The sequence below is a fragment of the Ranitomeya variabilis genome, chromosome 6 (assembly GCF_051348905.1).
Source record: "Ranitomeya variabilis isolate aRanVar5 chromosome 6, aRanVar5.hap1, whole genome shotgun sequence".
Lineage (NCBI taxonomy): Eukaryota > Metazoa > Chordata > Amphibia > Anura > Dendrobatidae > Ranitomeya > Ranitomeya variabilis.
Window position 1 is genome coordinate 428,431,557 of NC_135237.1, and position 16,658 is coordinate 428,448,214.

The window sequence follows — 16,658 nt, forward strand, 5'->3', positions numbered from 1 at the left end:
TTAAAACCAAGGAGGTACTACAGAGGGTACCATTCCTGACACCTCGGTCTGGTATCAAAAGGTGGGCAAATGGTCTAAAGCTGGACATTCCCTGTTTACCAAAGGAGGATGTAAGAAAGCAGGAGGTAATGTCCTGGTGGCAAATATGTGTCACTGGGATGGTTGGCCTCGGTGATGTCAGTCCCAAAGTGCACCAGTAACAATAGGTTACTGAGATGGTTTTATTTATGACTGGATTTGGGGTCTGGGATTTATGAGTGACCAAAGGAGCCTGGGTGGAAAAGGTCGTTCGTATTCTCTAGTCTGGGTCTTGCAGGTCTAATATTGGGCAGCTGGGTTAGCGCAGCGGTGCTTGTTGTACTGTAGCTGGGGAAAGACAGTTCATGGGAGACAGTCTATGCTAGAGACTGAGAAGTACCTGTAATACCAAGTTGGTGACTTTGCCATACCCATAGAAATTATTGTTTTGTCATTCATTTGTGCTGAAAAAATTACAGTTTTATTATTCATTTCAAAAACTTCCTTCCTCCTACTACAGTGGCAAAGTTTGTGCACCCCTGGTTAAAATTACTGCTATTGTGAATAGTTAAGCAAGTTGAAGATTACGGTAAATGATCTCTAAAGGGGCTATAGTCAAAGATGACACATTTCCTTTGTATTTTAGGAAACATTTTTTTTTTCATTTTTGACATTTTAAAAGCTACAAAAAGGAAAATGAGCCGATGCAAAAATTTGGGCACCCTGCATAGTTAGTACGTAGTATCACCCCTTTTTGAAAGTATCATTGCTTGTAAACGTATTTTGTAGCCAGTCAAGAATCTTTCAATTCTTGCTTGAGGGATTGCCATCCATTCTTAACTTGGAAAATTCTTCCAGTACTGTGAGATTCCTAGGTTGTCTTGCATGTACTGTGATTTTGAGATCTAGCCACAGATTTTCAATGATGCTCAGATCAAGGAACTGTGAGGGCCATTGTAAAACCTTCATCTTGCGCCATTTGATGTAGTCTATTGTGGATTTTGACATGTGTTTAGGACCATTATCCACTTGTAGAAGCCATCCTCTTTTCAACTTAAGCTTTTTTACAGATGGTGTTATGTCGTCTGCATTAAGAATTTGTTGAAATTTCATTTGGGATCCAAGGGGTAACGTTTCTCCTTGCGGAGAGTGATATGTTAAGCATGCCGAGATGAGGAGACTTTAAGCCGACAAGGGACAGTACTCCGAAACACGGTGTCTGCAAATTGAGATTCTGGTTTTGGCTTTTATCCTAAGTCATGTGTCAAGGCTCGTTAAAGGGTCGACACTGACTTTTAGGATTTCTACTTCCTATAGGACTTTTAGGATTTTTACTTCCTTAAGATCTATGTCCCGCTCATATACATATTAAGAAAAGTGTGTATTCCTCCTCATATCGATGGCTTAGGAGGGTTAATCCTATTGACAGATTCCCTTTAAGTGGTGAATAAATGGAGAAGGAAGTTGATTTCTCTGATAAGATACATTAAAACGTGTCTTATATTTACCTCTACTATTGATTTGTGCAAAGTTTGTTGAAATATAGTTCCATTTTAAAGGAGAAGTTCACTACTCAGAAAACCCTTTCTCAATTGCTATGTTACCCCATGTAAAATAAAATTGTAACTGATATTTGGAAGAGGTCAGAGGGCAGTAGCAATTCTGACTTCCTTTGGACGTCCATTTTGTCAGAAGGAAGTGAGATTGAAGTGGCCCATTAGCAGCCAGTTTTGGGCTGAAGGGCTCAGGGGACATAACATCACGCAAGCCCCAGGAAACCCAATGTCGATGTCACTGGAGTGGTGCCAACGCCGAAGGTGAATACAGACTTATTTTATTTTACACGGAGTAATACAGACATTGAAAAGGGCTTGTCTGAGCAGTGGACAACCCCTTGAAGTTAAAGCTACACTACTTTATTGAGGTACTGTATGTTATGAAATTTTTTTTTTATCTCCAAGCTCCATTCTTTGGTAAAATTGTCACAAAATACCGTGCATCATTCAATTTAGAAACGTGGCGTGCCAAGCTCTTTTTATATTGGACTACGGGTTCGTAACCTACTTGAGCACCCGGATTCTTTGTGAAAGCCATGGATCCACATTATCATTACGCCATGCATCGTTGTCATTCATTTTCACACTGGTTAGAAGGACGGACCTTATTGTACACTAAGTGCTGGGTAGATTTTTTTTCTTTGTTGCATTTCATAAATGTGTCCAAATCCAGGACAAGCAGGAGGTCACTCCAACTTTTTAACCTTGTTTTCCAAACTGACGTGGTTGATGCCAATTACGGCAAACTCCGTATAATGGATATGTCACAGAGCAGATCAGACATCATTTTGGCATGAGGCACAAATGCATTAATAAAAGAGGACCTATTTCTCTATTTCATACATTTATCAACTGTTCTTTACACTGACTGCCTTCAATGAAAAGCTATCAAGAATAAAGTACTAAGGTCAATGATAATCTCCTTCTCATTTCCTATGATGAGGCATGTCCTGGGGAAACATTACAACCTAGCAACCAGAATACAGAAACATATTAGTCATACAAGCAGCTGCACTTTTAATATACATAACGCAGTGCACCATGCATACAGAATCAATCCAGCACACAAAATATGCATCATTCTTAGGCAAGGTCAAACGTTACGTTTTTGCAGTGTTTTGTTTTTTTTGCTGTATTTTTTCTTATGCAAATTTTAAGCTCTGTTTTACAGTACCAGCAAAAAAACTGGTGTGTTTTTGCAAACTGCAGCATGTCACTTCTTTCGGCTTTTTTTCTTTGTATTTCCAACGTTTTTTCACCCATAGGAAACAATGGGTAAGTGCAAAAACACAGCAGAAAAGGCAGGTGTCAGTTGTTGCTCCGTTTTTGGTGCAAAAACCTAAGGAAGTGAAATCTTGCTTCATTTTGTACCACTAAAGCTTATCAGTGTGCACAAGAGACAAAAACGCAACAATCAAAACGCAGCAAAAAATGCACCAAAAACGCAACGTGTGAACATAGCCTTATAGGGACAAAGGTATGATATACCATATACCTGCCACATATAAAGTATAGCAACATAGCAATTATATACAGTACAGACCAAAAGTTTGGACACACCTTCTCATTTAAATTTTTTTCTGTATTTTCATGACTATGAAAATTGTACATTCACACTGAAGGCATCAAAACTATGAATTAACACATGTGGAATTATATACTTAACAAAAAAGTGTGAAACAACTGAAATTATGTCTTATATTCTAGGTTCTTCAGAGTAGCCACCTTTTGCGTTGATGACTGCTTTGCACACTCTTGGCATTCTCTTGATGAGCTTCAAGAGGTAGTCACCGAGAATGGTTTTCACTTCACAGGTGTGCCCTGTCAGGTTTAATAAGTGGGATTTCTTGCCTTATAAATGGGGATGTGACCATCAGTTGTGTTGTGCAGAAGTCTGGTGGATACACAGCTGATAGTCCTACTGAAGAGACTGTTAGAATTTGTATTATGGCAAGAAAAAAGCAGCTAAGTAAAGAAAAACGAGTGGCCATCATTACTTTAAGAAATGAAGGTCAGTCAGTCCGAAAAATTGGGAAAACTTTGAAAGTGTCCCCAAGTGCAGTGGCAAAAACCATCAAGCGCTACAAAGAAACTGGCTCACATGAAGACCGCCCCAGGAAAGGAAGACCAAGAGTCGCCTCTGCTTCTGAGGATAAGTTTATCCGAGTCACCAGCCTCAGAAATCGCAGGTTAACAGCAGCTCAGATTAGAGACCAGGTCAATGCCACACAGAGTTCTCGCAGCAGACACATCTCTACCACAACTGTTAAGAGGAGACTTTGTACAGCAGGCCTTCATGGTAAAATAGCTGCTAGGAAATCACTGCTAAGGACAGGCAACAAGCAGAAGAGACTTGTTTGGGCTAAAGAACGCAAGGAATGGACATTAGACCAGTGGAAATCTGTGAAATCTGTGCTTTGCTCTGATGAGTCCAAATTTGAGATCTTAGGTTCCAACCACCGTGTCTTTGTGTGACGCAGAAAAAGTGAACGGGTGGACTCTACATGCCTGGTTCCCACCGTGAAGCATGGAGGAGGAGGTGTGATGGTGTGGGGGTGCTTTGCTGGTGACACTGTTGGGGATTTATTCAAAACTGAAGGCATACTGAACCAGCATGGCTACCACAGCATCTTGCAGCGGCATGCTATTCCATCTGGTTTGGACCATCATTTATTTTTCAACAGGACAATGACCCCAAACACACCTCCAGGCTGTGTAAGGGCTATTTGACCAAGAAGGAGAGTGATGGGGTGCTATGCCAGATGACCTGGCCTCCACAGCCACCAGACCTGAACCCAATCGAGATGGTTTGGGGTGAGCTGGACCGCAGAGTGAAGGCAAAAGGGCCAAGTGCTAAGCATCTCTGGGAACTCCTTCAAGATCGTATAATTCCTTCAAGTATATAATTCCACATGTGTTAATTCATAGTTTTGATGCCTTCAGTGTGAATGTACAATTTTCATAGTCATGAAAATACAGAAAAATCTTTAAATGAGGTGTGTCCAAACTTTTGGTCTGTACTGTACATCATATACACATCATATCTATCACACATAAAGCAACAAATCATACATACAGAAACTGATATATTATACACAGTAAGATATCTATCACATACATTAATATTTCTATCACACATACAGCAACATAAAGTATCGATCATACCGAAAGCAACATACCGTATCTATCATACAAATGCTGTGATCATGTCACAAAAGACTGTGCTTTGTTTTATTACTGCTTAGAAATATTTTCAGGTTGATTTTTTTTAGTTAATATACCGTAATAATTGGAAATACCGTACATACCCATGGCCTTCACATTCCATTACACTGATATGACATACGGCAGAAATCACTCATATCCACAATCTCTCCGGTTAATAATTATATCAGCAAAGACTAAAACAATTTTTGCAACCAGATGAAAAATTGCTGATGGTTTATCAAGTGTAATTGAGACGGAGCAATTATTTCACAGATATAATTCACGCTATTTAATTGTTAAATGTGGCACCTCACCTCTCCCACCATCAGCACCACGGACAGAGGTTTAGATATAGAAAGCTGATGATTGATATTGGGAAGTAATCAGCTTCTGTAAGACATGATAATACAGGAATATGGCCCAACGCTGCTTACCTGCCCAAGGTCAACAGTGACATTCACTTCATTGTATCTTAAGCCCAGGGATAACGGGGGACTTTGCCACCATCGCTCTGTGCCATCAATGGCATTGGAAGCAGGATGTGCTTTATTAGGGTCAGAAGAATCGCAGAAATCGCAAGACTGCCCCTGTGAGGGAAAACATAACTTAAGAATTTAAAGGAAAAATATCACAGATGGAGCAGGCTTAGATTTCAGACTCATGTCCTATTCTACATGCAGAATTATTAGGAAGGATTACATTATGTTCATACGTATTAACCATAAAAAATAAAGAGTAGAATCGCTTTCAGGCAATAAATTTATTTGGTCAATGAGAAATATAAGGAGTAGAAGAACTAGAACTAGATTACTGAAGACATTTTAAATAATAGTAACACAAATTAATTGCAATTTTTATTTGCCTTAATTCTCTTCCAATCACTTATTTTGTGTATTTGTTATTGCTAATTGCCCAGAGGCCAGCCTCTATTGTTGCATGGGAGCAATGGCCAAACATGCGCACTTCATACAATGAGTCTGGACAGGATTTTGCTGCTGTTACCAGCCTCCTCTATTACCGGCCCCCTCTGTTCCCAGCCTCCACTGTTCCCTGCCTCCTCTGTTTCCTGCCTCCTCTGTTCCCTGCCTCCTCTGTTCCCTGCCTCCTCTGTTTCCTGCCTCCTCTGTTCCCTGCCTCCACTGTTCCCTGCCTCCTCTGTTTCCTGCCTCCTCTGTTCCCTGCCTCCTCTGTTCCCTGCCTCCTCTGATCCCTGCCTCATCTGTTCCCTGCCTCCTGTTTCTTGCCTCCTCTGTTGTCTGCCTCATCTGTTCCCTGCCTCCTCTCTTCTCTGCTTAATCTGTTTCCTGCCTCATCTATTCCCTGTTTCCTGTTCTCTGCCTGATCTGTTCCCTGCCTCCTCTGTTCTCTGCCTAGTCTGTTCCCTGCCTCTTCTGTTCTCTGCCTCATCTGTTCCCTGCCTCATCTATTCCCTGCCTTCTCTGTTCCCTGCCTCATCTATTCCCTGCCTCATCTGTTCCCTGCCTCATTTGTTCCCTGCCTCATCTGTTCCCTGCTTCCTCTGTTCTCTGCCTAGTCTGTTCCCTGCCTCTCTGCCTAGTCTGTTCCCTGCCTCCTCTGTTCTCTGCCTCCTCTGTTCCCTGACTCCTCTGTTCCCTGACTCCTCTGTTCTGACTCCTCTTTTCCCTGACTCCTCTGTTCCCTGCCTCGTCTGTTCCCTGCCTTGTCTGTTCCCTGCCTCCTCTGTTCTCTGACTCCTCTGTTCCCTGACTCCTCTGTTCTCTGCCTCATCTGTTCCCTGCCTCATCTGTTCCCTGCCTCCTGTTTCCTGCCTCCTCTGTTCACTGCCTCCTCTGTTCCCTGCCTCTATTCCGTGCCTCCTGTTCCCTGCCTCCTCTGTTCCCTGCCTCCTCTATTCCGTGCCTCCTCTGTTCCCTGCTTCCTCTGTTCCCTGTCTCATCTAGTCCCTGCCTCATCTGTTCCCTGCCTCCTGTTTCCTGCCTCCTCTGTTGTCTGCCTCATCTGTTCCCTGCCTCCTCTCTTCTCTGCTTAATCTGTTTCCTGCCTCATCTATTCCCCGTTTCCTCTGTTCTCTGCCTGATCTGTTCCCTGCCTCCTGTTCTCTGCCTAGTCTGTTCCCTGCCTCTTCTGTTCTCTGCCTCATCTGTTCCCTGCCTCATCTATTCCCTGCCTTCTCTCTTCCCTGCCTCATCTATTCCCTGCCTCATCTGTTCCCTGCCTCATTTGTTCCCTGCCTCATCTATTCCCCGTTTCCTCTGTTCTCTGCCTGATCTGTTCCCTGCCTCTTCTGTTCTCTGCCTAGTCTGTTCCCTGCCTCTTCTGTTCTCTGCCTCATCTATTCCTGCCTTCTCTGTTCCCTGCCTCATCTGTTCCCTGCCTCATCTGTTCCCTGCCTCATCTGTTCCCTGCTTCCTCTGTTCTCTGCCTAGACTGTTCCCTGCCTCTCTGCCTAGTCTGTTCCCTGCCTCCTCTGGTCCCTGACTCCTCTTTTCCCTGACTCCTGTTCCCTGCCTCGTCTGTTCCCTGCCTCGTCTGTTCCCTGCCTCCTCTGTTCTCTGACTCCTCTGTTCCCTGACTCCTCTGTTCTCTGCCTCATCTGTTCCCTGCCTCATCTGTTCCCTGCCTCCTGTTTCCTGCCTCCTCTGTTCACTGCTTCCTCTATTCCGTGCTTCCTCTGTTCCCTGCCTCCTCTGTTCCCTGCCTCCTCTATTCCGTGCCTCCTCTGTTCCCTGCCTCCTCTGTTCCCTGCCTCCTCTGTTCCCTGTCTCATCTAGTCCCTGCCTCATCTGTTCCCTGCCTCCTCTGTTGTCTGCCTCATCTGTTCCCTGCCTCCTCTCTTCTCTGCATAATCTGTTTCCTGCCTCATCTATTCCCCGATTCCTCTGTTCTCTGCCTGATCTGTTCCCTGCCTCCTGTTCTCTGCCTAGTCTGTTCCCTGCCTCTTCTGTTCTCTGCCTCATCTGTTCCCTGCCTCATCTATTCCCTGCCTTCTCTGTTCCCTGCCTCATCTGTTCCCTGCCTCATTTGTTCCCTGCCTCATCTGTTCCCTGCTTCCTCTGTTCTCTGCCTAGTCTGTTCCCTGCCTCTCTACCTAGTCTGTTCCCTGCCTCCTCTGTTCTCTGCCTCCTCTGTTCCCTGACTCCTCTGTTCCCTGACTCCTCTGTTCCCTGACTCCTCTTTTCCCTGACTCCTCTGTTCCCTGCCTCGTCTGTTCCCTGCCTCCTCTGTTCTGACTCCTCTGTTCCCTGACTCCTCTGTTCTCTGCCTCATCTGTTCCCTGCCTCATCTGTTCCCTGCCTCCTGTCTCCTCTGTTCACTGCCTCCTCTGTTCCCTGCCTCCTCTATTCCCTGCCTCCTCTATTCCCTGCCTCCTCTGTTCACTGCCTCCTCTGTTCCCTGCCTCCTCTATTCCCTGCCTCCTCTGTTCACTGCCTCCTCTGTTCCCTGCCTCCTCCGTTCCCTGCCTCCTCCGTTCCCTGCCTCTCCTGTTCCCTGCCTCTCCTGTTCCCTGCCTCTCCTGTTCCCTGCCTCCTGTTCCCTGACTCCTCTGTTCCCTGACTCCTCTGTTCCCTGACTCCTGTTCCCTGACTCCTCTGTTCCCTGACTCCTCTGTTCCCTGCCTCCTTTGTGCTCTGCCTCCTCTGTTCCCTGCCTCATCTAGTCCCTGCCTCCTTTGTTCTCTGCCTCCTCTGTTCCCTGCCTAATGTGTTCCCTGCATATCCTAAGGAAAGCAAAAAATGTAAATAGAAAAGTCTTGCAGCTCTTTTTGGTGTACACTGAGCTTTATGTGTAGCTGTCACATGACACATATCATATTTAAAAATGATAAAGCGAATAAAGGAGCATTTCACTGTGACACCCAAGATGTGTGAAATTGGTACTGTTGGATGACAAGTCAGTATAACCTAAATTTCAGTTCAACATAGAGGCAATCTTTTAAATGGAATCTTTAATCATGATATTTGGTACCCTTTCAGAGAGAAGCATGATGTAGGGAGCAGAGACCCTGATTCCAGCAATGTATCATCTACTGGGCTGCTTGCTCTCGTTTTGATAAAATCTGTTTTCTCTGCTACAGATCTACCAGTTATCTGCTCTATCTAGTGATGATATGCTGATAAAATAGTGATGTTATCAAAAGTTCAGTAAGTGACCCATCGCTGGAATCAGGGTCTCTGCTCCTACATCATGCTGCTCTCAGATTAGGTGGCAAAAACCTGGTGACAGATTCCCTTTAAACAACTTTACTAAAATGATTATTCTAGAGTAACCAATAAAGTGTGTACATTCAATCATCACACACTCTTACAAAACCTTTAAAGTCACATTTTGGGATTGGTCTTACTTTTAGTCTCTGTGAAAGTCCCCATTACATTGTGAATGTAAAACAAACAATAAAGCACAAGCATGCAGAAGAAAATGCTGGAAGTGTCCAATTTCCAATGTTTGACAAGAAAAGCCGCCCGCTCTATTATTATAAATTACTACAAGACAGGACATGATAGCTCCAAAAACAGAAAGCGACTGTGAATCATCCACTAAAAGACGGAATACACTGAGCAGCGTGAGATTAGCAGCAGCCAAAGAAAATACCTTTATCTCATGAGTCACAATATAATAACTTTATCAGTTGCACCTCAGTAGATCTTAGCTATAATCAAACACGGACACATTGGGCAGAACTCTCAATGTGTCACAGCTTTATAACTGTCAGAGCTTCATCACTGCCATACAAAGGAGATCCCAGCACAATCACACAGTAACACAGTCCGATCAGCAGTTTGGTTTCATCCCTTGTTCAATTTAATGGATAATAAACAAAACCCAAATCCCTGGGATGGGTCACACTGCGGTTTGAAGCAATTAGATGTATGCTTAAAATCATGTAATATTTAAGAGCTGAGATTAAATACTGCGTCATTCAGAATGCAGTGAATCACCCAGAACTTACTCCAACAGGGTCCTACAAAACGTTGCTTTTGCTACTGTATGGTTTCTTAGCCATATTATCAAATAACAGTGAAAACATATGGCGTGGCCTGGAAATGTCAAATATTACTCTCTGGCAATTGTGGGCAAAAGTTTTGAGACTGACATACATTTTGGTTCTTACAAAGTTCGTAACCTCAGTGTTTTTAGATCTTTCAGTCAGATGTTTCTATGATAAGTGAAGCACAATTTAAAGTAGTTCAAAGGTTTTAAAATTTTTATCTATGAAGAGATTTAGACGTGGGAACCAGATCGCAAAAGGGTGATACCCTGTGGCTGGAGAGTGGGCACGTGTTTGGTTAACACTCAACTGGTGGAGATGAGACAGGCATAACTCCAATATAGGCATAGAGAAAAGCAGTGGCTGCCCCGTGGCTGGTGGACAAATCCTCCAGGAAATATTGGATCCAGTTGGATAAAGCATCACGGTGGGCTGCGTTGTTGGAGTCAACCGATTCTTCAACAATGATGATAAGGTTTTTTATTCACAGCGAGTTTCAATGCTGCACTGGCGTCTTTATCAGGTGGAAAAAAACAAACAAAAGGTTTAAACTTTTATTGACAAATACATCAAGTTTATGTAAAGACTCAATATTTACTGTTTGGACTTTTATTTTTCAAAGCTTTTGCAATTCGCCCTCACTGATGATGACCTATTCTTGCCTAATCAGTGCTTGGAGTTTATCACAATTCTATGTTTTTGTTTGTCTTTCCACTTTTTGAGGACTGAGCAAAGGATCTCAAGGGATTGAAATCTGGGGAGTTTCCTGGCCATGGACACAAAATATCAATGTTTTATTCACCGAGCCATTTAGTTATCAGTTTTGCATTGTGACAAGGAACCCCATTGAAAATATCGTTACCCTAACTGGTAAGAAAATAAAATAATAAATGTCTCTTTCCTCCCGCGCCGCCACCACAGACTTACCCAAGCACTGCTCCAGACTTTAGCAGATAGTCCGTGTTCAGCGTTGAGACCCGAACAGTCACTGGCCAGTACGAGCTCCAAATATTTTGACGGGGCAATAGACCATAATGGTGCCAACAGAGCAAACGGGTGCTCTGCCGTGCATCATTTTTGAGAGTGTACGATTACTGGAGACGGACACTCAGATATAATAAGACTCCAGTTTTGAGGGCGTTCTGACGTAAGCCCCCGTTGGGGCCACTGAAAGGGTGCCTCAACACAGTGTGAATTCATCTTTGGGAAAACTGTGAGTGAACCTACTCCCTTACATGAAAAGCATCCCCACACATGGATGGTCTCAGGATGCTTTACTACTGGCATGACGGAAGACTCATGGTAGCACTCACCTTTTCTTCTCAGGACAATCATTTTTTCAGATGTCCCAAACAGTCTGAAGGAGGCTTTATCAAAGAAAATTCATTTTTCCCCAGTCCTCTGCAATTCAAGCCCTGTATTTCCTGCAAATATATTTTCATTGATAATGTCCCCATCAGACTGTTTGGGACATCTAGAAGAAAGATTGCTCAGAGAAGAAAGGGTGAGCACTACCATGAGTCCTGTGTCATGCCAAGCGTAAAGGATCCTGAGACCATTCATGTGTGGGGTTACTTTTCATGCAAGAGATTGGTCTCACATAGAATTTTGCCTAAGAACACAGTCATAAATAAAGAAAGGTATATCTACATCCTCAAAGAGCAACTTAGAGCAACTTCTCTCAAGGATCCGGGGGCAATTTGGTGATGAACACATGATTTTTCCAGCATGATGGAGACCATGTAATAAGGCAAAAGTCATAACCAAATGGCTTGGCTAACACAAATAATGACATATTCAGTACATGGGTAGAAACTCTCCAGATCTTAATCCCATCAAGAACCTGTGGTTAATACTCAAAAAACAGATGGACAAACAAAAACACAGAATTGTGATACACTCCAAGTATGTAAGAATGGGCTATCGTCAGTCAGATTTTGGCCCTGAAGCTGATATCCAGTTGCAAGGGTGAAGGTCAGAAGTCTTGAAAAAGTAACAGGACTGTAAATGTTCAATCGTTTGAGAAACTTGATGTATTTGTAAATAAAAGATTAAAAATGTATGACATACTTATAATTGTCCTCCAGTAATCATAGAAGCATCAGACTACAAGCTCTACAAGATCTAAAAACACTGAAGCAAACTGTGAAAACCAAAATTTGTGTCAGTCTTAAAACTTTTGGCCACAATTGTAGGGAAACCTCCACCATGCTTCACTGTTTCCTGCAGACATGCCTTATTGTACTGCTCTCCAACCCTTTGGTGGAGACACTATCTTCTGTTACAGCCAAATATTTCACATTTTTATTCATCAGTCCAGAGCACCGGATGCCATTTTTCTGCACCAGAGTTCCTTAGTTTTCTTGCATAGTTGAGTCACCTGACCTTGTCTTCATATTGAAGATATGTTTTTTTGTACACAATTCTTCCATGAAGACTACTTCTGGCATGATTTCTCCAAAGAAAGATGGGTGTAGTTGTGTGGAAAGTTGCTGCCAGTTTTGAGCTGATGGAACTACTGGACATCTTCCTATTCTGAAGTGAAGTAAGAATGATGTGTCTTTCATTTGCTGTACTAAGTGTAATGGTCGACCACTGTATCTACAGTACTCAACAGACTACATTTCTTTTGGTGCTTCTTTAAAAAACCTTGAACACAAACCCCAGTCTGATTTGAAATCTTTGCCTGGGAGAGACTTTGCTGATGTAGTATAACTACCTTTTGTCTTCTTACTGTGCTTAGTCTTGCCATAGAGGAGTTTCTTTAGCAAGGCAGTGGTCGTCTTGGAAGTGTGTTTGGGGTCATTATCATGTTGGAATACTGCCCTGTAGACCAGCTTTCGAAGGGACGGGATCAGGCTTTGCTTCAGTATGTCACAGTATTTGTTGGCATTCATGGTCTTGGCCGCCGTGCTGCAGTTCAGGTTCAGCATGTTGGCAATGATCTAATAGCCTAGGCCATCTTTATTTAGAGTAGCAATTCTTTTTTTCCCGATTCTCAGGAAGTTAATTGCCATGAAGTTCCATGCTGAACTTTCAGTGACCAGTATGAGAGAGTGTAACACTGATAACCTATGGGGTGTACTTGTTTTTGTTGATAGCAGTGTAGACATTAATGGCTGTGTGTTGAACTATTTAGAGGGCATGCCTATATATAATACACCAATGTGCAGCCTCAGCAGATCTAACCCAGTTTCTTTCAAGTTTCTGGAACTCTTTTTGAACAGTTATTGCAATGTGGTTCCATCAATTCTGATGCTATGACCCAATTTTAGGTGCTTTCAGCTATTTGTGGTGAGCATAGGCACTTTTCCAGTCTGCATGTACACACCCCTATATACAGGACGCTGTGAACCATTTCTGTGATTGAATAAGAAGATCTCTGGTCATCATTGAACCTTGGGCGCTCATGACCCTGGTGCATGTTTATCAGTTGCCCTTTCTTCGGCTACTTTTGGTAAGTGCTACTCACTGCATATTGGGAATATACCACGTTGTCATTGTATTGGGAGAATATTATTCACTTCACCTAACAATGGTTTTAATGTTGTGGCTGTGTACAGTATAAATTAAAATTAAATGTATCTTATTAAGAATAAATATGTATCCAATGCAATGTCAAAATAATTTTAGGAAAAATATAAATTTCCAGAAGATCATAATATACAGTATATGACTCGTGGCTAGGAGGAACACAGCGGTAACACCTATTTGGATTGTGATGACACATGTTTGCATTTAGTCAACCTGTTTCTGAGCCCAGACGTTCACGACAAAACAAACCTACATCATATTTATGACATGGAAAAGTGCAACATACCTTATCTATCCAGCATTAACGTATACAAAATCGGTCCGATTCTCACTGCCAAGAGTTGCACGAGTGTAATGCAAGTGTCATGGGAGTACAATCCGATTTGTCACACCTAGCATCCGATTTACATCCGATTACAATGCGATTTTAACATGAGCTTTTATATAGAGCAATTCTCTGTCATTTACACATCATTTTCAAAGGAAATATTCTTCAAAACATATATATATATATATATATATATATATATATATATATATACACTGTATATATGCAGTACAGACCAAAAGTTTGGACACACCTTCTCATTTAAAGATTTTTCTGTATTTTCATGACCATGAAAATTGTACATTCGCACTGAAGGCATCAAAACTATGAATTAACACATGTGGAATTATATACTTAACAAAAAAGTGTGAAACAACTGAAATTATGTCTTATATTCTAGGTTCTTCAAAGTAGCCACCTTTTACCTTGATGACTGCTTTGCACACTCTTGGCATTCTCTTGATGAGCTTCAAGAGGTAGTCACCGGGAATGGTTTTCACTTCACAGGTGTGCCCTGTCATGTTTAATAAGTGGGATTTTTTGCCTTATAAACGGGGTTGGGACCATCAGTTGTGTTGTGCAGAAGTTTGGTGGATACACAGCTGATAATCCTACTGAATAGACTGTTAGAATTTGTATTATGGCAAGAAAAAATTAGCTAATTAAAGAAAAACGAGTGGCCATCATTATTTTAAGAAATGAAGGTCAGTCAGTCCGAAAAATTGGGAAAACTTTGAAAGTGTCCTTAAGTGCAGTGGCAAAAACCATCAAGCGCTACAAAGAAACTGGCTCACATGAGGACCGCCCCAGGAAAGGAAGACCAAGAGTCACCTCTGCTTCTGAGGATAAGTTTATCCAAGTCACCAGCCTCAGAAATCGCAGGTTAACAGCAGCTCAGATTAGAGACCAGGTCAATGCCACACAGAGTTCTAGCAGCAGACACATCACTACAACTGTTAAGAGGAGACTTTGTGCAGTAGGCCTTCATGGTAAAATAGCTGCTAGGAAACCACTGCTAAGGACAGGCAACAAGCAAAAGAGACTTATTTGGACTAAAGAACACAAGGAATGGACATTAGACCAGTGGAAATCTGTGCTTTGGTCTGATGTGTCAAAATTTGAGATCTTTGGTTCCAACCACCGTGTCTTTGTGCGACGCAGAAAAGGTGAACGGATGGACTCTACATGCCTGGTTACCACCGTAAAGCATGGAGGAGGAGGTGTGATGGTGTGGGGGTGCTTTGCTGGTGTCACTGTTGGGGATTTATTCAAAACTGAAGGCATACTGAACCAGCATGGCTACCACAGCATCTTGCAGCGGCATGCTATTCCATCCGCTTTGCGTTTAGTTGAACTATCATTTATTTTTCAACAGGACAATGACCTCAAACACACCTCCAGGCTGTGAAAGAGCTATTTGACCAAGAAGGAGAGTGATGGGGTGCTATGCCAGATGACCTGGCCTCCACAGTCACCAGACCTGAACCCAATCGAGATGGTTTGGGGTGAGCTGGACCGCAGAGTGAAGGCAAAAGGGCCAACAAGTGCTAAGCATCTCTGATAACTCCTTCAAGATTGTTGGAAGACCATTCCCTGTGACTACCTCTTGAAGTTCATCAAGAGAATGCCAAGAGTGTGCAAAGCAGTCATCAAAGCAAAAGGTGGCTACTTTGAAGAACCTAGAATATAAGAATATAATTATTTTCAGTTGTTTCACACTTTTTTGTTAAGTATATAATTTCACATGTGTTAATTCATAGTTTTGATGCCTTCAGTGTGAATGTACAATTTTCATAGTCATGAAAATACAGAAAAATCTTTAAATGAGAAGGTGTGTCCAAACTTTTTGCTCTGTACTGTATATACATAGAATAGATAGATATGTAGATGTCAGTGACACAGACATATATATGTATATACTGTATATTACATAGATAGATAGAAAAAAGCCGGCAATTCGGCAGCCACAAACTGTAAAATCAGAGCAGGCGCTGACAGCATAAAATAGATGAATTACATACACTTAATACACATAGAATAGATATATAGATGCCAGTGACATATACAATTACAATAGTGTTTGTGCAGTTTACTTTGCATGCAATTAATTAATAAAAGATTATTTTTCTGAAACTGGCCCACGACGACCGATCCACTTTCCAGGAAACTGTTCATTTAGGAATGCTCGGACCTGACACCCATAATGTGGTGGTGCACCATCGTGCAGGAAAAACTCATTGAACGTGCCATCTTCAGTGCATAAAGAGGGCAAGAAATCATCATGAAGGTCATTGTGTGCCATTTGAATGGCCACCAAGGTCTCCCGATCTGACCCCCTTAGACTTTTATCTTTGGGGTCACCTGAAGGCAATTGTCTATGCTGTGAGGACACTAGATGTGCAGCATCTGAAACATCGGATACTGGAAGCCTGTGCTAGCATTTCTTCTGCGGTATTACTATCAGTGTGTCAGGAGTGGGAGAAGAGGGTTGCATTGACAATCCAACACAATGGACAGCACTTTTAACACGTTTTATAAGTGGTCATAAACTTGTAAAAAACTTATGAAAGAATAAAGTTACGTTAAAACCAAGCACACCATTGTTTTTCTTGTAAAATTCTCAATAAGTTCGATGTGTCATATGACTCTCTTCCCATTGGAAAAAATAAAGTTGGATCCAAAATGGCCGACTTCAAAATGGCCGCCGAGGTCACCACCCAACTTAAAAAGTTTCCCCCCTCCCATATACTAATGTGCCACAAACAGGGTGTTGATATCACCAACCATTCCCATTTTATTTAGGTGTATCCATATAAATGGCCCACCCTGTATATCTATTCTATCTATTCTATTCTAACCTGTCACGCTGTAATGTTACTGTACGCGGCAGATGAATTGCCGGCTTTTCAAAGGACATCGCATGGTCCAAGTGCTGTGTGATTTTTTTCTCATACCCATTGGTTTGCATTGGGAAGTCTTGGCCGAATCTCGGTGACAAAAGCAGCATGTTGCGATTTTACACGCAAGTCGAATACGGCTGAGAAAA

The 16,658-nt window shown here is 42.4% G+C and overlaps 1 protein-coding gene across 1 annotated transcript in view; it reads right to left on the minus strand.

Annotated features, from left to right (window-relative positions):
* The window catches only part of LAMA3 (laminin subunit alpha 3), a 287,589-nt gene that overhangs the window by 251,890 nt on the left and 19,041 nt on the right, over positions 1–16,658 (minus strand). The window contains exon 2 of the mRNA XM_077270374.1: positions 5,216–5,368. Coding sequence (XP_077126489.1) covers positions 5,216–5,368 — 153 coding nt within the window. The remainder of the gene's footprint in view (positions 1–5,215; positions 5,369–16,658) is intronic.